This window comes from Falco biarmicus, chromosome 4 (genome assembly GCF_023638135.1).
Source record: "Falco biarmicus isolate bFalBia1 chromosome 4, bFalBia1.pri, whole genome shotgun sequence".
In the NCBI taxonomy this organism is placed as follows: Eukaryota; Metazoa; Chordata; class Aves; order Falconiformes; family Falconidae; genus Falco; species Falco biarmicus.
In genome coordinates, this window is record NC_079291.1 from 38,892,752 (window position 1) to 38,915,865 (window position 23,114).

General features: G+C 42.9%; 1 protein-coding gene across 11 annotated transcripts in view; it reads right to left on the reverse strand.

Annotated features, from left to right (window-relative positions):
• ADAM22 (ADAM metallopeptidase domain 22) overlaps positions 1-21,291 on the reverse strand; it is a 137,760-nt gene extending 116,469 nt beyond the window's left edge. For 5 of the 11 annotated variants that reach the window (XM_056334881.1, XM_056334879.1, XM_056334878.1 and 2 more), the window contains exons 1-3: positions 20,863-21,290; positions 20,571-20,731; positions 3,827-3,903 (exon numbers count right to left, since the gene is read on the reverse strand). In XM_056334881.1, the coding sequence (XP_056190856.1) occupies positions 3,827-3,903; positions 20,571-20,731; positions 20,863-20,920 (296 nt within the window). In that variant the 5' untranslated portion in view covers positions 20,921-21,290. Of the gene's footprint in view, positions 1-3,826; positions 3,904-20,570; positions 20,732-20,862 lie in introns of all 11 variants that reach the window. The other 6 variants (XM_056334885.1, XM_056334875.1, XM_056334874.1 and 3 more) reach the window with 2 other exon arrangements.
• Positions 21,292-23,114: the final 1,823 nt, after the last annotated feature.

Genomic DNA, 23,114 nt, shown 5'->3' on the forward strand with positions numbered 1-23,114 from the left:
CAGATGCCATCTCAGCATTAAAAGCTTCAAGGGGAAGGAATTAAGAAAACGAACAAATAAGCATATTTGATTACTACACAGCTCCTGCAAAGTTCCAGGTTGGGCAGTGCGAGGTTAACAGTTGGACTCTATGATCTTAAAAGGTCTTTTCCAACCTAAACAATTCTATAATTCCATGGCCAAAGCCGGACACATGCTGGAGGAGGGAAGGCTGCAAGCAGCACCTGCCTGTGCAGCCCAGCAATCAGGCCCTGGGTTTGCTGATCCTGCAGGCGGCAATAACGAAAATGGGCACCGAAAACAGCTCCACTGGATGCAGGACACCAAGGCAACGGATTCATAAACACACTGAGGCAACTAATACACCCCAAACCTTTGCGTCAGGGATTGAACCTTTTAAAAATACAACTGATTTGATCTGCAAGCTCCTTTGTAAATACTTCTGCCAGTTGAACAGGAAAAAAAAAGTTTTAAAAGAAACACTCTCTTAAAAAAAACCTCATTGTAGAGACACTATGGCAACTCGCAGAAGAAAGGAAGAGAGAACGAATGGTGAGGTATGTAGAGAAAATACCACCATCACTGCAAAAACTGAAACTAAACTGTACTGCATTGTAATTATATCAGCTTATTATTATTTTTTTATTATCATTCAAGGCAATGTTTCAGTGTATCTCACATCTGCATTTAATGTGAACAAATACGCACTCAAAACTGGTTGAGATCCAAAACAAGCAAGAAGAAAGCATGCAGATTTCAGTGTTAAATTAAATTGTAATGCCAGCTGGAAATCTTTTTTTTCCTTCCTCTCACTCGCATCCAGGACTGGCAGAACGTTCCCTTCCTGGGCCTCAGTTTTGCTGATGTCTGAAGGGTCAGTGTAAGGTCTGCTTTTTTATTTTCCTGCCCACCTCCTGTACCTTCCTAGCTTGTCCCACTGCAGAGATCAGCTGCTGGTTGCAAGCCACTGTTGTGAGAGCTGGCAGAGGAAGGGACTAGGAAACGAAAGCTGCTTCAGCGAACACCCAGATTCAACAGTAGCATCTCCTTTAGTGAAGCAGAGAGATAAAACAGAGAGTATCAGGTAATGGGGGAAGAGAGACAAGTAGGAGACCATAAACATTTCTGCCAGCCTCAAAGGTGAGTGTACAAAAAGTTGTCAAGAAAAATGTTGCAAGAAAAACAAGAAAGTTGAGTGGTACCTATGATGATGGCAGAGGAGACAATTATCCCTGATGGAAAAAGAAGAGAAAGCAGTGTGTGACTCTTCAGAAAGCTGAGTAAGAACAGAGATAGGAAATACACAAACACAACAGAATACAAAATACAAAAAGGTAGGTAACAGGGGGATGTATAACAACGCACAGGCAAATGCAGCTGAGGAAACAGAGCAACAGTTTGTCAGATAGAAAGATGGATTTGAAGGGAATAGAGAAAACAATGCCCACAAAGAAAACAACAAAAGAAGAAAATCTATTTGCAGACAGACATTAGGGGGGCAGAGGCATATTTTAGTTTCTGGGTTTTTTTTAAAGCTCTCTGTTTGCTACTATAATTTTTAACTTTTTTCTTCCATAAATTGGGGAACCATATGGAAGAACGAACACTTTCACTGTGACTGGCCACCACTAACTAGAGATGCTCCTCACTTATCTTCGGATGTACAAGCTGTATACATCAATCTTTAAACAGCATGGAGACTCAAGAAAGGTTATCAGAAAGGAGAGCCTCTTGCTGCCTTTGTCAGTCTCCTATGTATTTTACATCACTTTTTCCCCCGCTCTGTCCCCCATACCTCCTTTAACAGTCCTCAAATGTGTATTACACGTAAGAGCTAATTTTACCACAGGGGCCTGCTTCAGCACGCTTTTGGTGTTAGCAGGGGTTCAGTTATAAATATTAAGCTGGTATTTTTTCCAGAGAAGAACTTGAACCTTGCTCCTTACAAGAATTCAACTACTTTTCGACTATAAAGCTACTGTGGGCTAAATTTGCAAACCACTTCTCAAAAAAAATAGTGATTTTCTCTCAAGAACCTTAAAAAATACATACAGAATATAATATGGATAGTAAGAATTGCAACAGAAGAAAAATATATACAGAATGAAACAGATTTTTTCACAGGAATAATAATAATTATGAATACATTTTAAATGTTGCTCTGGTATACTTGCCCCTCTTTTTGTTTGATGATCTGCAAATGCTATTTCACAGGTAGTTTAAATTTGATTCAAATACCATGATTGAAGCCAAGCATCTTGATTTCCTTGCTGCCTTCTTGTTTTCATTTTCCACAATTTGTGAGAGTACTTTTTTCACATCATAAAAAGCATAGCTCCTCAAGAAAAGTTCATATTTAAGTTGGGTTATGGCACTCTTAAGAACAATAAGGATACATTCTGATAGTCTTACTCAAACCAATACTGGTCTAATAACAAAGACAATAAAAGAATTACATAAAAATAGGATCCAGCTCAAAACAAATCAAATTTTAAACTTATGTGTTTGTGTGTGTGTTTATGTGCATATGTACATGTGTGTAAACAAAGAATGCACCCACAGAGAACTGCTGTAGCTCATAGAATCATATCCTTTTCATATACCATTAATAAACATCTTTACTTTTAAGATGACCTGAAATTCATACTGTAAGGACAATCCTGATCTTTCAGAAACTGTGACCACACCACTGATCTGACAGCCAAAGTATAAATAGGTTTGTGCAACGTACTCTCACTAAGGTATAAACATGCATACAAAATTGCTATTTCCAACAAACATTTCAATGTGGAGGATTTGGTGCTTTTCAGCAGAAAAATTTCCCTCTAGAATTCTTTTAAAATGCATTTGTTATAAAATCATACTTTTAAGCCAGCCTCTTTCCCTCTCCTTCCAGCAGCACAGTGCCTGTGTCATCTGTAACCAGCAAGGATTCACATGTGGTTTTTAACTCGTCAGTGCACATAAAGAAATTGCCAGTGTTTAAAATGTGTTTGCAAGTGAAAAAAACTGAAATTTGAGTGTCTCCCATAGCAAATGGTAAAGGTTCATCATTATAGCAGAAAAACTTGTAGCAATTGAGCACAAACTCTTACACTAAACCATGCAACATCAATTATTAGGAGCTAGATTACTTAACAAAGCATTTCTATTTACTATATTATTTATTATCTTTTCACTTCAGAGCAAAAAAACAAAGCAACTCCTATTTTAAAACACCTGTGCTAACAGGTTATTTCAAAAACTCCTTACTGAAAGCTACACCAGATTTCACTTTAACTCTACTATCGTTCAAACTTTCCTCGTAGACTGGAGTTCACAGTGTGCTACTGCCTTATAATGCTCCTCTGTTCCCAAAAGACCGTAAACACATCCGGAGAAACTTCATTCCCAACTATCCATCTCATTCTTTTTTGAGGATTAGCTGTTGTGCAATTGCTGTCTCTCCAATACTTTACACTAGGTTATTAGAATGCTAACAGCTACCAGTTTTCAGCAAATCCATCTTTTAATATCCAGGAAGTCTCTACATGAGTATAGTCATTTGCCTTTATGGTAAGCTGAAAGATGACAAATGAAAGTATTATAAGACTGAAACATTATTTACACTGCAATAGCTACTGAGTAGTAACAATAGGAGTATCAAAGCCTAGAAGAGTACCTGAGAAAATAACAAAAGAATTTAAAATATACTACTAACAGATGAACTCAATACCTAGAAATAGCATTTCTGCTGTAATACAGCCTCTAAAGCCTCCACTGGAAAATTACATTTCACAGCCACCAGGTCTTGAACAATGTGGAGTAACATACAGTCATTACTTACTGGTTTAGCGTCACATCTAGGATGAAAGATGATCCAAAAGCATCAACCTGGAAGCTGGCTCGAGCAATGTGGGTAGACTGCAATATTGAAAAGACTGGAATTAGTATTCAGCCACAACAAAACATATCGTACAGGTTTATGAATGCAGAAATTAAATACATTTACTAAGGAACAATATACCATTAACCAAATAAAACTGCACCGAAACAGACAAAGCAGTCCATGATAACAAATAAAGATCTGTTTTCTGAATGTACAAGGCTTATTCAAGAATTCCCAACAATGTGGCCCATGACTGGGAGTAATCCCCCATCTCAGCCCATTCACACCATAGGCAATGGCTCTCTGAACTTCCATTCTGGGCAAAACCCTAAGTGGAAGAATTCCCCCGGCTAATGCGTTACTGGTTCCTTAACCTGACTCTGGACACACACCGGTGAAAGACAGCTCGATGCTACTGGTTTGGTCAGACCAGGATACATTCACAAATCTCACTGGCACTACCTGAAAGAAACTGTTCATTCAGACAGACTCTAATTTAAGCCTATATAGCAAGGTGATAGCAGGGGTCTAACATCTGATTAGTTGCATCTTCTGTAAAGCTGACTCACCACCCTGTAGCCCGTATCTCTTCCAAAAGGCTCCCAAAACACGAGCCCCCTGAGCAGTCACTAAAACCAATGAAAAATGGGTGCTAGAGAAACATCTCTTTCTTTCCTTCTTTCTTTCTTTTTGCCATACATTTTCCCTGAGTTAATTGCTTTCATTCAGTCCTATAGAGGACAAACACTGGAAAACTTTGTAACTCGATCTGCCAGAAATAGAACATTTATTCTAGTAGCAGTGGAAGAAAACACTCAGCTATCCAATGGAAACGCAACAGTTGTTTCCAGACCTGAAAACTCCCAAGAAACGGAACAGCCATGTTATTTAACTAATTAATAAGAAAAGCTACTTTCAGACATTTTGGATCAGTTTCAACTTTGTTCTTATTTTCTTTCCATTGAAATCTGCACATTAAGATTTGAAGCATGTAGACAGAGGAATCTAAGAGGAAACACTGAAGAACCACTTACAACTCTAAACTACACTTCTCTAAATAAATACAATACAGACTGGTACAAATGTAACAAATGATTTATTGAAAACTCTGGGAAACACAGGACAGGATGGGATAATGTGAATCATCAAATTCTCCCTCTCTCTAAAACTACTGGCAGGCTTTCAATAGCCATTAAATCCAGAAGGGTTGACAATACCAGTTTCCCTGGAAAAGAACAGCAGCAAGGACACAGAAAGTTGAGGGAATCATGACTTTTTTGTTTATTACATTCTTAGTTGTGCTACAGCAGAAATTTTTTTATGTCTACATCTATAAGCATAAGTATTAATAAGTAAAAAAGACAATAACCATGAATACATATTTACAAACAGTCGATTCCTTTAGGAAAAAAAAAAACAGAAGGCAGCTTCTCTCATTAGAGGATGCTCAGGCTGAGTGCCTTCTATAAAACTGCCTAGCTGTGCCACTGCAGCACACCTACATGTGCATAATGAGGAATTCCACATATTTACATCACAGTTCAGAAGGTTGCAGTATTAGCTGGAAAGCTTCTTAGAAGCCCCCTCAGTAGATAAAATTCACACAGTCAGACATCCTTCCAGCTATCCCCATTACATACAACCTGCTTTGTGGCACAGGCCACCGGTCTTCGCTAAGTGGTTCTTGTAATTTCTGGATCATTTAAGAGCAACTCCTTTGAACAAATATATAATCTTTGACCAACTAACTTAATATAACATACAGTTTACCTTAACTGGGTAAATCATTCCAGTGATTAATTACCATTGATATTAAAAGTCTACTTACTATCTAAAAAAGCCTAAAGAAATAAAAAATAAAAAATAAAACAGAAGCTAGTCCCAAGTGACCCATGACACAGCCAGCTGGTATCTACAACGATGGATACCCACAGCACATATGGACACCCAAATGTAGGACCATCATTTAGCTGGTTTTGCCCTGTAGCAGTTAGCGCAGCCACAAATACAGAAAAAAAAAAAAATCAACAAATTATCATGTTAGCATTTGCATTTCTTTCCCAACTCTCAGGCCGCAGAGTTTGCTTTGAATGATTTTAAAATTCCATCTTGTCTTGCTAGTTTTAGGCTGCTGCTCACAAAAAGGATGTGACAGGCTGAGAATCAAGTAAGGTACAAGGGGCTGATGCTGGTTTTGTCATTTCCTTGTTCCACTGCAGCACGTCTGCAGACCTTGACTAACCTTCATTTGCCTACCTGCACCACAACAACCATTTCTGACCAAAGGTGTAATGGCAGCCCAGTTGTTCACTTTTCATCATTACATTAATAAACGTAAAGAACATTCTACAGCATTTTAATTTTTGTTTGTTAACACAGCTACATATGCCATCTTTAGATCTCTGCACACAGTATAACTGAGCCTTCTACATGACCATATGCTGGTACCAAAAGAGAATTTTTCAGTAAGAAAGAATAGAAAAAGCCTAACTTAAATTTCTAAATGTACATATACTAAATGTAGCATTTGTCATCAAAATGTATTCACCCCATTCACTATAAAAGCAAAAATGACTATGGTTTTTCAGTCTGGTTTGGTTTTTAAATGCTAGGGATATTGCATCATATTGATTTGGTCTGGGAAATTTCCTTCCTTGAATATGTCTCTAAGATAAACAACTACAAGGCTAATGTATTTCTGAGGTGACCCTGGACCACAGTTGTTCCCTGACAGAAGCTGTTAACGTGGAATTAAGGGAAAAAATGCTTATTAATAAATGAAGATGAAAAACATTACAGAGATGTAACCACCTCCAAGACAAGCGGTGCAAACCCAGGAAGTTTACCTTTAGATTTAAGCTCAAGGGCAATCAAGCATATCTCAACTGTATCTCAAACCTACTGAGACACCAAGATGCACATTTTGGATAGCCAGACAAACTCAGCCCTTTCCAGAAACTGCAGCCCTTCCTTCAACTCCGATACGTGGTTGTAAAACACCACAACACTGCATACTGTGGGCTGTTGCTGAAAATGAGCAGTTCTGCCCCATCCAGGCCACGTGTTCCCACCTGCTCTCCCTTGTCGACTCATGTGACTGCCTAGAACGTCCGATAAGCATCAGAAAATTAATCATTAATAGAGTGGATCCATCTTCTGTTGGACAAATAAGCTGATCCAAATGAACTACTCATGCTGTGACTGTATAGATGCAATAGAACAAAGCTGTAGGTGACGCGCAAGAGAGAATGAAGAGGAAGAGAGATTCCCCCGTTCAATGACAACTAATATCTCACTCAGCCTAACAAAAACCTGCACCTTAAGAGTGCAAGCCAGTACATTTTCTTAGGATAACAATTCCCTTGAATATCTAATTAAGAACCACAAAATAAAGAAATGTATTTTAAAAAGTCTTGGCTCTACACTATTTTTAAGCCTGCCTGCTCAGTGAATAGGTTAAACGGCCAGCTGAAAAGTAAGCTTACACTTACAGACATTCGTCAATAAAAGAGCCCAAAGCAAAGAAATAAGTACTTTTATTCCACCTATAACACCTCATTCATGTAGAAGTGACAAGACAGACACCTGCAAAGGCTCCTCTGAACCACTGAAGCAAGACAATCAATTATGTCATTCAGTTCTCAAACCAAAGAACCTTCTCAGAAAATTTGAGGCTTTTTCAACAGCCATAGGTATGACACATCAACAGCTGACAACTGAGTCACAGGGAGTTCTTGGAGACCAGGAGGGATGCATTCAATGCAGAACATGAACAAGAGCCAGGAAAAGAGAACCTAACGACTTAATGGAAGAGCGCAGTGCCATGCCTCCGACACAATCAAAAAGTCCTGAAATTTTAATGTCATGCAACTGAAAAAGGAAAATATTGATAACAACTCTGAAATTAGCTGCAGTATTGCAGATGCAATTTCTAGTACCACATAAAGCATATTACCCTGCAAGCCTCTTCTACAGAAAACACTAAGCATCCCATGCATCTAATGCCCCTATGTGAGAGCCAACTTCTGTCAAAATTTGCGAAGTTTAAGCATCTCAGTGAACGTTTGAAAGGAAGCAAAAGTAAATGGAGTGAAAAGGATTATTTCAAATCACTAAGCACAAAGATATTTTATCTAAAACAAATATTAAAAGCTTGAATCCCAGAAAAACAAAAGTGGAATGCAAACCTTCCTGCCAAACCAAGAGGGATGCAATTCCAATTATTTTAAATCACCTGCTCCGTGCCTCAGGGATCACTGCAGTAACAGAGGAGATGGACAATCAGTAAGCAAGTATGACTATTTATTATTACAAAGAAACACAACAGAATAACGATAATTTCTGATACAGCCCCTTCAGCACCATTGCTGGGGATCAGCTTTCTCCAGAAACTGGCCCTGAAGAATAAGCACCTGCAAAGGGAACACACATACATGAACCGCGACCAACACATATCATTGCAGGTCAATGGTGAGACTCATAGCACTGTACCGTAGGCAACCTTAAATACGTTTGGAAGACTTTCATTTTAAATAGGTCAAATATTTTAACCAGCACTGAAATATTTACAGACTTCACACTTTCTTTAATAATCAAAGTAACAAGAATTTTAAAAGGAAGTATTTTAGAAATTTTCCTCACATAGTGTATAATCAGTTGGGTGTTGAAAGCAGCATACTAACATGATGACTAATCTTTTTCCTCATTAAAATAAGGAAAAAGAGAATTCAAACTATATTGTGATATAACGTGCAATTCCTCATAAAAGATGTTTCTTACTTCTGAAGTATCATTCATAAAGCACTTAGATGTTTCTTAGTAAGTTTTGCTGGAAGAGATACCAACAATTTCTATCAAAAGAGAACAACATCCTTTTTAAAAAAATTGATGAGAAAATCCTATTTATATACTTGACCTTCGAGGTAAAAAAAGTTTACATTTACTACTATTTATAGCATTGTGGTTTCTAATTAGAAGATTCTGATCAAATTTGTAGACTTGAAGGAAAAGCATCAAGAGAATCAAGAGAGAAAATAATACAGAATGTTACAGCAAAAAAAGAAAATCTATGCTTCAGAGCTTGTAAGAACAACAAGGTTTTAGAGCAGACATTCTGGGAGTCAGTCACATTTATAAAATAAGAGATTCCTTACATATGAATTTAATGTCCCCTCCACCCCATTTTAATAGGAGAACAGAAACCATTAGCTTGTTAACAACCCTTTAAGTGTGTAAAATGACTGTCTCTGAAGTTCAGTAAGGACACGAGTAAGTCCATGGGAAATCAAAATAAATACGTCAATGATATTAAATGAAAAATTAAACATTTTATGCAGATGTATCTAAAAAGAATTGGTAACTGTGGTTTTGAAAATAATTGTTGCACTTAAATTTATGCTACTGTAAAGGAATATAGTGCTAATAAGCACATGCACACATTACAAAAAGATTATTTTCAGCCTCAGTTGTGTTGTAATAAATCCAGAGTTACGCAGTATATTCTTGTGGTATGTAAAATAAGAAATGTGTTCAAAAACTTTTCTACTTGTAATGGGAAGAAAAAAAATAAAAACTTTGCTCAGAGGCACTAGGTCTAATAATAAAAATAAATATCTCCAAGCCAAATAATCTTTTTTAAAAATACACAATAAATTATAGATGCAACGTCATTTACTCAGGTCTTCTCTATTGCCATTTGCAAACATCTAGTTTTAATCAACAGTCAGTGTCACTGAACTGGACTCACATATCACAGCATATTAAAGAACTGCAAAATCTCATTTTTACTTGCCCTAGCATTCTCAAAATATTTATAGGCACTCATTTAACATATTAATCATCATTATTTGTCATTCTTCATACAAGCTCTCTCTTTTTAGCCATTGTGTAAATCTAAATATCTATGGGGCTTCCGGGGGGGAGCGGAGCGAGTTATTTAATGAAAAAACTGCAGAATAGAATCATGGTTCGATGAAAAGGCTTTTACAGCTGCATCTTTGCGGTACATTTAGTAAACAAGTTATTTATTCTGAGGAAAGCCTAGAAATAAGAAAAGATTTTAAGAGGTCCGTGTTCATTTTTTAATCCTGGATCACAGACCTGTTCTCCATGCCAAATGAGGGTGGGGCAGAGGGAGAGTTAAACACCATCAGCCGGAGTGTGGTGCCATGGCTCAGTTCACTTCGGTGGGGTTTTGCCAGCTCTCAGCAGTTGAAGATCTTGACAAAGTCGTAAACATGACCTAAAATAGCTTTTCTCCGCATAAACATCATAGTATCTATGAGATCAGAGTCAGAAGCAAGGACTACTTGTACCTCTAAAATGCCAGTAATTATTCTTCTCAATAGTAAAAAAAAATAAATATTTTTAAATTATTTATTTATGGATTTGAAATCAGAGGCTGTTTGAATTTACTCAATATGGTAAAGTAAAAGAGGTACCCAGAAAAATATGGATGAGGGGAGCTGCACCAAGATAAAGCAGCCCTGAGCAGAAAGCAATGCAATGTATTACGCAGGTGTCACTACAGCAGATCCAATGCCCGGGTAGCAGCAGGGATCCTTCTGAGGTTCTGCAGAGGTGTGATGCCAAGCTCCAATGGACTAGGCTGTATCTGCTCGCACATCTCACCCTAGACCTCCACCCGGCACTCCAAAACCATGAGCATCTTTGAACAGTTACAATAAACTGACTAAGGAAAAATAATTCTTATTTTCCCTTGAAAACTTCTCTTCTTGCTATCCTTCCTTGCCTCCACTTCATCTCCCTCAAAAATTCACCCAAGGTTAAATGATGGAGCAATGAAGACAGGAAAACTATCAGGCTGTCACTGCCAGCAGATTTAGCACAAACTACCATTTGATCTCACAGATCTAAAAGGACAAATTTAAGTACTTGAAATGGGCAAGATGCTGCTTCCCAAGAGGCAACCTAACACTTGTTTCCAGCACCAGGAAAATCCCATGGTACCAGGTCTTACACTCACTGTGCTTTTAAGTATAGAGGGTGATGTTAATTTGACTTCAAGAAAATTTTAGTTATAATTTTTTATTTCCTATGAGACCAATTACTGTAACTTCTGTTGTTGTGAAAGTCTTCATATCCTAGTGAATGGAGGAACCACAAGAACCTTTGGGAAGTCATACTCCCTTTTTGGATCCTTTTCCTTTTTCTGAAAGAAAAGCAGCAAAGATTCAGGTATAAAAGGTCATATTTAACTAATGTGCAAGAGGTCTTAAATACATCGCTATTGGGCAAACCCAGAAAAACTGGTGACTGCTCAACCTCTTGTTTTTCAAATGCATTTGACGAGTTTCTTCCTCAAAGACTAATATCTGGGAAAAGTATGACCAAGTATGTTACTACGAGGGTAATTGATAAAGTACTGGGTTACAAATACGCAACAAAGGAAAGTCATGAATGAAAACTTGCAAAGGTCAGAGCGTTTTCCTACCGTAATTCATACAAAAACTGTGATGACTGTTGAAGATCACACTTCTAAAACCAGACAGGGAGCAGCACAGACAGCTCCATGACGCAGGGACACCGCAGTTTCCATTGCCCCCCACAGCAAGCATGGGTTTCAAAGGGTCAGATGCAACACGAAGAGCAGTGCTAGAAATAGCAGCAGTAGAGCAATGTGTCCCATCTATCTCACTAGATGCTACAGGTCTGGACTGTGCAGGTGAATCTTCTTCCTTGTGAAGAAGCGTGAGGTCAGAGGGAAAGGATTCAAACAAGGAAAATCTCTCGTCAATGGAATATCCCCCGTCCCAAGGATGCCTGGCAGTTTCAAGCGGGCAGAACCCAAACGAGCCACTACTCTTGCACAGCTGCAGCGTGAGGGGCAAACAACCGAGGCGCAACGCATCTGCAGGGGGAGGGAACACACAATAAGGGCAGCAAGTGCAGGCAGCACTTGAGGATGAATCCATCTGGATCACTGCGTCATTCAGCTGCACAAAGGACTATTGTCTCAAGGACACCACTCCGGCAAGAAGGAAGGCTCCATGGATCTAACAGTCAAGGCACTTCCCTCGCCGAAGCAGATGGCACCTTGAGGTCACTTTTAGCTGCATGTTTTCCAAGCTCTGAAAGGAATCAGTAACATTTCGAGAAAGGCCTGCTTTTCAGCATCTCTTGTAGGCTTCAGAAACAAAGGAACAGAGTTCTACTACTGAAGGAATCTGCAAAAAAAAAACCAGTTCACACTACCTTTACGTTACAAATAAAGCATTTAAACATAATATAAAGAGTGCACACTAAGTTTGCTCCTTTATACAACATTTGTCAGCAACACAACATATTCCAAACATTTTCAACTGGTCTTACATTTAGTTTGTATACAGAAGAAAGCTTCCAAAAGATTAGCTCTTCCCACTGGAAGTAACAAGCACTCTGACACCAAGAGCCTACCAACATGGCTAACTCTTCCCAGAAATGGTTGGGCAACAGCAGAAAGTTTACTAACGTTCTGTCAGCACCACAGGCTACGAAGAGCTTGACGAAACTTGCAGACATTCAGGCGTGCCACTACATTGCTCAATCAACTCCACAGAAAACACTTCTTAAGTATGACCCACCCTCTACATTCAAGTATCAAAGTCCTGTTTAAAGTTGAAAAGTATGAGAAAAGCACAGTTCCAAACTCCTTGTCCTCTGCGTACAACTTAGGAGATCAAAATGAATATACATTTTCACTGTATATTTTCTGAAACAGCTGATGAATGTTTTTCATTCCCACAGAATTTCAGGGGCTGAAATACTCCAAGGAGACATTTCTGGAACAGACTATGTTCCTACACACCGCTATTTTTCTGCCCAATTTTTGAGCTGTAAGTCAGGGCTGTAGCCTCCACACTCATACACTTTCTGAATCAAAGCACCATTAAAAGGCAATTACCCACACAAACCTTTTCTAAAGCTTGTATTAATGCTACATTCTGGGATATGCTTTTTCTAAAGCATGGTCAATTGCTACAGTTTTCTGATCTGGTAACATTCATTTCATTTAAAAAAAAAAAAAGAGAGAGAGAGATTGTAGAGTGAATTTGGTGTAGGTAGACAAATAAGAGCTGGTGAAATTACCAGACGAATCACCAGATTCCACTGTCTGATGGCAAATGCCCTGCAGCAGTGCTGTGCTTCTTAACTTTCTTTTAACTGAATCCAGTTTTCAAGCTGGACTCCTACCGACTCAACAGTTACACAGCTCTACATCATTTCCCACTTCTTTGATGTCTACATAACCACATCTTTAATGTCAGATGACGTGGGTTTTCCACTTGAACTTACCCAACCAGCCAACCCCCACCATGGAAGTGCACACCACAGCCTGGCAGAACCCACCTGTCCACACGCTCAGCACTCACATACAGCTCTTCAGCCACCTCTGCTGCTCAACGTTCACATGATAAAAGTTCCTGGGAAAAGACACGAGCCTTCCCTCACACAGTCATCCCACTAAAGCATTAAAAAGCTTGCACAGATGTAATCTGATGTGCGCAAAGCTCTCCTCTGCATTGAACATGCCTCCATCTGAGGAGAGAGACATGGTTCCATGCTTGGCTGTGGCTCAGCACAGCTGCCGCTGCACGGTTCATCCCTGCAGCAATGATTTCTCCTCTTCAGATGAATGCAAATATTGCAACAGCTTCAGAGGAGTACTACCAGGGTGCATTTGAGGCTATGAAGAGCAAAACACCATCTGACAGCCCTCTATAACTCCAGAAGACATCTCCTCAGAAAGCATATCCATACACCACCCAGGAGGCCACTGGCAAGCCAAAGGGAAGACGACTACAAGGGCTCAGAAGGCTTTCTTGTCTGAAAGTTTTCCACAGACTATCATAGCAAATTTGATGTAGTTTAAAGTAAATCAGTCAAAACGAGAGAGGATGGGAGCCGCTGTGACTTTTGGAGACAGTAAATATAGTAGTTTCAGTTAACATGAAAGAAGCCAACAATTACACCATCTCTAGAAAACACAATACTGAAAAAAGATTATTTAGGGACCAAAAAAATGAACCATATCAGTAGATGAATGAGAAAGAGATATCGCATAGGAAGACAGCACAATCCTGTGTCCAAGAGCGGTGGGCTTGATCCTCTGGTAGTACTGGACTTCACGCTCCACATCCACCATTATCCAGATGCAGAGAGCAGTCGTGGGCCTGGGCTAGCAACCAGATCATCCGACAAAAGCCTGGTGAGCTACTTCCCCCAAAGCAGGAGGGCAATCTACGAGGGAGGAGAAATGGCTTTGTCTCAAACCCATGTGAGTGATGACAAGGATCCCCATCTTCTCCAGGGGAGAAACCTGGCAGGACGCAGCCATAGTAAGTGGAAGGACCACAAACCTCAGCAGAGCTGAACTGGGAGGGAAAAACACTGAGACAGCACTAGCCAGAAGGACCCACAATCTAGAGAGCTGCACCTTATCAGGCTTTTGAAGGTTTTACACAGTTCGATTGACCTTTAAGCAGTGTTTGACAGGAGAACTCAATAATGTTTTACCAAGCAGAGCCCTAAGAAACATTGTTAGTCTTGAGTCCCTTAAAGACCGGTATGATTACTGAGAAGACTACAAAAGGGACCCAGAGTACCAGAAGAATAATATAGTACCAGATCTACCATAACAGAAAAACGCATACATACATAATGCTCTTGTGGCAAACATTTCAGAGTGAATGTCAACTTCAAATGTAGTTCCTCCATAATTTGGGTAAATCTCAGCAAGATTTACCATGATGCCGCTTGGAATGCAACACACTTCTGCATCACTCATGTGTTACAGCAGATCATTAGCCACAACAGGGGTCCCAAAACAAATATCCTCAGTGAAACAGTGGCACAAAGAATATTCAGTGCACTAAGGAGCACCAACACAGATCAGCAGCGAATACAGATACATGGATTACCAGAGCTGGAAAGGATTTCTCCATCAGGCTTTGCAGTTCCTACAATGATCACGGCAACAAGTAAATGTTGGGGAAAATACTTTCTATAAGGATTGTTACACCTGAGCCTTTAAGATCCTTCATGACTGTATATAAGCCTGTTTTATGAGATTAAGCCATAGCTTTTGGAATATCTCTCTTTTCAGCTCTGCTACAGCAAAAGCAATAAGAAGATATCACAGAACAAAGATTTCCATGCAGTCCTTTTACCCAGACTAGGATTTTCAAAAGATACCTATGTCTCCTAATCACCCCTCAAAATCTGAGTCCTGATATGGTATTTCTGCAACATGAACTCTGAAGAAGCTGCAGCTACCAGAGGTTTTTTGCTGGATGATTTTTCGGACGTACACATTTACTGTCATAACAAATCTCATTACCAAGTAGGGGAAGACTTTCCCTGAAATGAGCTTGCAAAGAAGGATAAATTAAAAATCTGAAATATTCTTTGCCTATAAAATACTAGAACACACTATGAATACATATATTTTATAAAAAGGTGTATCTGAAAGTCCCTCTTACATCAGAAATCAAAGGGCACTCAATACCCTTGCATCACATGGCAATCTATAGCAAGGTTTGGCTTTCAGCACCTTTATTCCTCTTCAGGAAGGCAGGACCTGCATCAAGAGTATTGGTATTTTAACTATCATTCACACATTCATAAAATATTGCTAGATCGAAGTATCTTATCCTTACATTAATACTGCAGAACAGCATACATTCAACACACAGTAAAGTACACACACCTTTTGCCTAATGCCTTATAAACCTTAAGGAAAGAGGGAGGCAACATGGCAGGAAGAAAACCAAATCTGGCAGTAGACTGGTGTTATTACTCACTACGGCCTCAGTCCCAGTTTAGCCTCCTCTCCCTTTGGTTTTGCGATAGGCTGACCAAAAATTGCACCTAAGTGTCTCCAAGACACAGCAATCATTTGATTAAGTGGGCAGAAAAGCATTTTTAAAATTCCGCAACTTCTTATGACACTTCTCTTTCCAACAGTCACCATCCATCAGTCCCAAACTCTAGAGATGTTCTATAAGCCCCTCAACAGCTAGAACTCATTTTTCAACAAAAAAAAATGACTAATTGTTTGAGCTACCCAACATGGGAACTTGCAATACCAACAGAAGCTGACAGCATCAGAACAGAAAGTGAGATTTTTTTAAATAAAGTCAGCAGTTTCAGAAGCACCTGCAAAGAACAGGGACGTCCTGTTTGAAGACTAGAGCAGGAAGCCAAGAAGTCAGAGAATCCAATAGCAAAGACCAGGCAACACATGAATAACTAATGTAGATTTCAACTCCAAGTTCAAGCAGAGCTATGCGAGCTCGGCATGACAGAGCAGAGCTTCTCTGCAACTGATTATTAGCAATAAGCAGTTACTTAAGAAATCTGTAAGCCATGCTCCCAAATCAAAATATGGAATTTGGTCGCAAACAATTTGGAAATACAGACTGTGGAAGACAAATAAATACTTTGCTGAAAACTACTGAGTCACTCCGGACTACAAACAACACATACTTCTGTCTCCCGACAGTTCAGTCCTGGAGCCCCTTCACACCAGCTCCCTACAACCAGCTCAGCCCTTCTACTCACTCGGAAGGAATCCAGCATACCTTCGTCGTAACTGGCGACAAGCAAGTGAAAAACAGGCCGAGAAACAGAAGTCGCTATACTATTAATGTTTTTCATAGCCAGCAGAGATGAGTGAATCCATGTCCACTGTAGATCATTGAGTCAGGACCTTGTTCCCACTGAAAATCATAGCAAATCTCCCAAATTTCCATAGCAACACCTAAACAGATCAAAAACAAGTAATGCAATGAAAGCCACAAGAGGAACAATGTTGTCCCTCAGACTGTGTGTGCAGACTTACTAGCATGACCACAAAATGTTGGCCTCAAAGGAGAATTGGGACCCTTCTCCGCTGGTGTTGACTGGCAGTGTCCAGCTGAGGAGAGCAAGATCACTATTAAGTTACATGTAAAAGTTAAAGGCAGGCATCTGTTGGGTGAAGGCATGTAGAGGTCTGGTACTCCAATGTCCAGCCGAAAAATGAATCTCATCTTCGCAACCACAACATTTGATCCACTGAATATGGTTAGAGAAAAAGGTCCTCCAAACCAGGTGCTGACATAGAGTACAAACTCAAGTTTGTAAAGGCATACTTTGTGCTTTGTTTTGGTCTCCTTCACAGGCGGAAGAACAAATGCAGGCAGTGCAGACGAATGCTTACACATTCACACATTTTAATGAAGAACATGCCTGCACAGTATTCACTAAAGGAAATCACTAAGAGACTTGTCATTTCCCATGTTCTTCTTAAAATACCAAATTAAAATACGTCTCAAGGTGTGGAGGTAAGAGATTCCTTACAGATGTCCACAGTAGGAGCTTTCTTTCTTTTGAACACAAAAATCTTAGCTTAGCCTTCACTAAATGTCCTTGCCATAGAGGACATTCATCATCTAACAGGCTTATTTATGCAACAGCAAATTAAGTGTCCATTGCTAAGATCCTGGGTTGCATTAATGATAATATTAATATTAGCATATTCTCAGATATATCTTGATTACTCTTTAGATTAAGTGCTGTGCAGCTGCTAATAGGCCCCCTCTGGGGAACAGAGAAACTGAGATACAGGAACGTCACGGATACTGGTAGTGACTCTATTCTGCAATGGAATTAAAAGCAGAAACCCAAAGTCACGTGAATTCTCCAATGTCCACTACATACTGTACATTAAAACATTAATTACATGAACATATAATAGCCTACAACATTTGCCTCGTGCTTTGCTCCAGAGTCCAGCAATCTTGGACTGCTACAACTGGGAACATGCTGATTTTGTTTCTCAAGCAATTATATTCTGGGTTTCTAGCATGAGTACATAGACTATTTCCTTTACTATTTAATAGATCAAAGAGAGAAGTCATTAATAGTTATGGCAATGGCCCCAAAATCCCCAAAACAAAGGAGGTTGCTAGAGAAGAACCTCAAAAAATGCTGAAAAAAAACTACCTCCCAGTCAGTTCTGCCTTCGGTTCCCTTCTTTCGCCTCCTTTTCTCATAATACTCTCCTGCATCGTTAAGCCTGTTCTGAAACTCCTGATCTGCAAAGGCAACGCTTTCCTTCAGCTGTACCCTGAATGACCATCTTAGTTTCCCTTTGTGTAATTCCAAACTCAGGCTTGCATCCCTCTTGTACAACTTCTGCCCTTTTCTGCAACTAAAGCTTTCATCAAGGAATTAAAGGAATCCAATCCGATTTAATGCGACTTCCTTCTCTCCAGCTTATCTCTCTCTCTCCTTTTATCTTTATCCAATTCAAAACACAATTACATTGTTTTACATTAATTCAACAGCTACAGCCTCACTGTCTAGTCCTCTGACTGCACCATCCCATTCAGGTATCTTTGCGTTTCTAGACACAGCTGCTTGTCCTTCAGCCATCAGAGATACTTCTTGAATGCCTTAACCTCCTCCAAGAAGCATCCTCCCTAAACTAATCCACAAGGCCATCAGCTTTGGTTTGAAATCTCTGTTCAAGACCAGTTTTTTCTAACTCTGAAACACAGCTGTCCAAAGACTACTAGCAATGGATAGAACAGGGCATGGAGGCAGTCAGAGCATATTCAATCATAAAACAAAGACACGTGAAAATGTTATTGATGGAGAGGGCACATCTGCTGTGCTTTTAGATGCCACAGATCTTTGACTGTTAACTCTTCAGGGCAGGCATGGGTGCCTCTTCATGTGTGAGCAGAATCCAGCACCCTGCATCTTTATACTTCGTGTGACTTTTACCAGCCACCCAAAATCAACCATAAAAGTTAACTCAGTCCATAACTTTTACAAGCATTCTGGCAGAGGTAAGGGTGTTGGTTTTTTTATGGGATGTTAGACTTGGGCAGTCAGTATACTAGATTACTCAGCACACTTCACACTGTTACTGCAAAAATACCTTCCTAAAGGCAGCTTCTACAAAACTTCAGTTAAGCAAAGGCAGCTGTGCTGCTGGTCCACTACTGCCGAGCTGACTCAGATCTCTGGGAAACGGATGCAGTATCCTGCAATTAGGATGTAACTCTGCCCTATGCAAGGAACACAAAAAATCAGCACAGCTCCACGCGGTTTGGCCAGCTTTTGCTTCGTAATTTTCTTCCTCCAAATCACTACCAGTGACGGCATCCTTCTGTGGGTAACAGCCATCAGATACCATGGGAGAGAGACTGTCGATATTTTAAGCAGCAGAAGGAACCTTGTTATCAGGAGGAAACGTTGTAGTTGCATGCACAGCTTTACAAATTTAAGCTCAGTTTAGCCTGAAGACTGTTGTGAAGTAAACATTTAACCATTTTTTAACTCAGTAGTGTCACTTTTTTTTCTGGTTGGAGTAACATTAATACTAACAACTAAATGAGGATAACTTGAAAATTCTTCATGAGCATAGGATTTGGTGAACAAAAGTTGAGACATTCAGAGAAGCAAAGCCCATTAACTAATGACCTGTTCTGTAAGACCGGTATTCGAATCTTAATATTAGATCCAAATGCAATCATTACTACTTTTTAAATGGACATGTCACAAAGCACTTGAACTTCTGGGTGTTCAAGGGCCTTCAAAATGCTGAGAGGATTTTTTTTTTTTTTTTTAAACAAAGCATCCAATCTGGAACTTGCAGAATCCTATTTTATTGCACTGTAAATATGGCCCTCACATCTGAGAAATCTTTATGTGAAGTTACATTCAGAGGCAAATACATATACTATCGAGAGCCTTTATTATTTAGTGACACAAAAAGAATACAAGCTATCAGTGCTTAAACTTTATGGATTATAAAAAGAAATCCGAGACAATATTGTCAGCTATTTTGTTTCTTAAATGGACAGCAGTCAGTTGGAAGAGGAGGAAAGGGAAGCCTGCAACTCATCTTGGATGTCAGCTGTTTCCCCAAAGGCGCAATTTTTTTACGTTCTTCATCTACAACAGCACAGACTCGATGTGGTTTTGTCCTAGGTCTAACACCCATGGCCCACCTCGGATACGCTGCTCAGTGACTGAGATGGAAATCGCTGCGTTTTAAAGGGAACTGGGGTGGCTCTTTGTTAAAAGCTGTAGGGATTGGTCCTCACGTGAGGGAAACCTGAAACATACCCCGCCTGGGCAGCGGTACCCCAGCCACACCGCGATGCCAAGCTCGCGTTCTATTTCCAGCAATTCCCTTCCCATTTCCAGCCTCTATTTTTAAAAACGCCTCCGAGCCCCCCGCACACACACACACACACACACACCCGCCCACACTTCAAGCCAGAAACCGGAATGAAGCCGCAGCGACCCAACCCCAGCTGCCGCAAAGGCACCGCAACTTTCACCCCGCGGCTCCCCCAGCCCCCGCAGCCGCGAGCAGCGCGCTCCGCCCGCAGCACCGGCCGGCGGCCGGGCAGGGGACCGGCGGGCCCGGGCAGGGGACCGGCGGGCCCGGGGGCCGCCGCAGCCCGCCCCGGCGCTGCTGCCGCAGGACGGGCATGCCCAGCGCTCCCCCGGGAAAACCGGCCCCGCGCCGGGCACCGCTCCCGAACCACCGCGGCGAGGGCCCACCCGCGGGAGGGGTGCGGGAGAGCCGCCGCACTACCGCCTCGGCTGCCGCCCGGGGGGGCCCTCGCCGCCCCGCGGGGCCGCCAGGCCGCGGCGACAGGTGCCGGGGCTGCCGCGGCTCCCCCCGCCCGGCGCCTACCTGCGTCCGCGCCGCGCCGCTCCGCACCCGCGTGCTCAGCGCCGGCCGCCGCGCGCCGCCGCCGGAGACCAGCCGCAGGGGCCTGATGCTCTCTCGCTCCGCGAAGCGGCTCTCGCCCCGCCGCCCCGCCGTCGCTGTCGCTGCCGCCGGCCCGGCGCCTCCTGGGCAGGGGAGAGGCACCCGTCACTCGCAGCGCCCCCGGCCCCGCCGCTTCCACGGGGCTCCGCCGCAAGCATCCCCGCTCCCCTGCCCGCCCCGAGCGCGGCGGCGCTGCCCCGCGGCCGCGACTCACCTGGGGGAGCGGGCAGGGCGCAGAGCGCCAGGGAGAGGAGGCAGGCGGCAGCCCGCATGGCGCTGCTCGCCGCGCCGTGCGCCGCCGGCTCCGCGCCTGCACGGGCGGGGGGAGCGCTGCGGGGCCGCGGCTGCCGCGGGGCCGGGACTGCGAGCTGAGCTCCGCCCCGCCGCCGCCGCCGCGCCGAGCCCCCTGCGAGGGAAGGAGATGGCGAGAGCCGGCGATGCTCCCCGCAGAGCCCGCTCGGAAGAAGGAAGTGCTGGGAAATGTAGTCGTTTGCCAGGGCGTGAGGGACCGGCGCGGGACCGGAGGGGAAGCCCCGCAGCCAGGGGAACACCGCAGAGCGCCCGCAGCTGCCCCCCACGCCCCCACCCCGTGGGGCGGCCCCGCTGCCGCACCGCCCGGGGAACCCCGCACGGCGCGCGCTCGCCACCAGCCCGTGCCGCCGGGCGGGGCCCCGGGGCGTCTCCGCTCCCTGCCCCCGCCCCGCCCCGCCGCCGGCCCCGCTCGCCTCCGCGGCTCGTTCCTCTCCAGAGAAACCTCCCTTTCCTTCTCTATGACCTTTTTTTCCTTAAATTTCCACCCCCTCCTCGCTTTCTCCACTGGAGCGGCGCTTGGGGACAGAGCCGGGAAGGATCGCGACGCGGCGTCATTCGCGTCACGCTACAACGCGCTCTCCCGGACCGAGCCAGAGGCCGGAGCGAGCGGCAGAAGTGCCGGGGGTCCCCGCCATGCCGCCCCACACCCGGGGCTCTCCCGCGGCCCAGGGCTGGCCGCAGCCGCAGCCCGGTTCCACACTCCCACCTACCGGGAGGCCGCGGGCAGCAGTGCCGCCTGCCAGCACCCCGCACGTCCCACCTTTCCCAACTACGTTTCGTGTTGAAAACGGGACAAGAGCGGCAGTTGTCTAAGGCCCCCCCGCTCCCCGGCGTTTTCCGAAGCCGAGGATGCCATGGCGCACGGTGAGGGCGAGGCGGGAGGGCAGCAGGAGTGTCAGGGCAGAACGGGGGCAGATGCAGCTCCCAGCTCCCTCCCGACCCTGGCAAGAGGCTGCGGGGTCAGACCCCCGGCTGCAAGGTTTGCCCCAGTGGTAAGCGATAAAGGAGGTGGCATCACAGGACAGGGCACTGCAACTGCTGCTCGTTATAGTTTGGAAGAGTAAATGAAGGGGGGAAAAAAGCCAACCAGCAACCTTTTGATGCCGTAATCTTAAAACCATTATGAAGATCAATATTAATGGCATTGCTTGCACTGGCAACAGCCAGGACACCTGGCACCTCCATTTCTGCTCTTACGCGCATTTCAGGCTGCCAGGCTGCCTTCAGTGGGCTCCCCCCACACAGGGACCACGCTCCCAGGGAGCCACTGCTGGGAAGGGTCAGGGCTCCGGGCCTGATCTCTCTGTAGGTCTTACCTTGCTTACATAGAGTATCTTAGTAAGGGAAGCAATTAGAGGACAGGTGAAGGAAACTCAGTTTCTCACAGTTTGTTTCCATGACATAAAACCAGACAAAATGATGGTTCAACAAGCAGAGAATGGGAGTAAGACAGACAATGTAGGAGCACAGTATTGCATCTGCAAGCCTGTATCAACTTCAAGGAGAAAGTGGCTAATAAGTTTTGTGCTGCCCTGCTTACACTGCAGTCATACACTACAGGCAAGATGGAATATTACCTCCGAGTATCCATTAAATCCTCAAGCAGTTGCTGAAACAGCAGATTATTAGCTTACAAAACTCTGCTGCAGGGTATCAGAACAACCACGGGTGGGATAGGTAAAGAAAACAAGAAAGTGCTATTTATTAAAAAAATAATAATTTAAAAAATCAGTACTACAATATGATGTTTCAACCTTTTTCTCAAAATTTGTAAATCCTTACGTTTCAGGGTGCAGCCAGCCTCTACAGTTATTCCCAGTAAGACCAAACTGTCCCCACTGGCACACTCTTCCACAGCTGCTTCTGTCAGCATTCCTGTGAGAATTCATGACATTGGGTATATATTACACCAGTTACGCAGTAGATACACAGTACAGTTAAACACTCTTTTCTTGGATCTGTACCTCATATATTTCTTCTTTTTCGTGCCATTACCATCATCTAGGTTCGGTGTAGATATCACACATGGAAGATGCACTAGCCAAGGCACGGCTGCCTTAAGCCAACAACTACAAATGCACATCTCCAGGCTCAGGGGATGTGGTGAGGTACGATGAGAGTAGCTTCATAGATCTGGGACTTTTTTAGTATGCC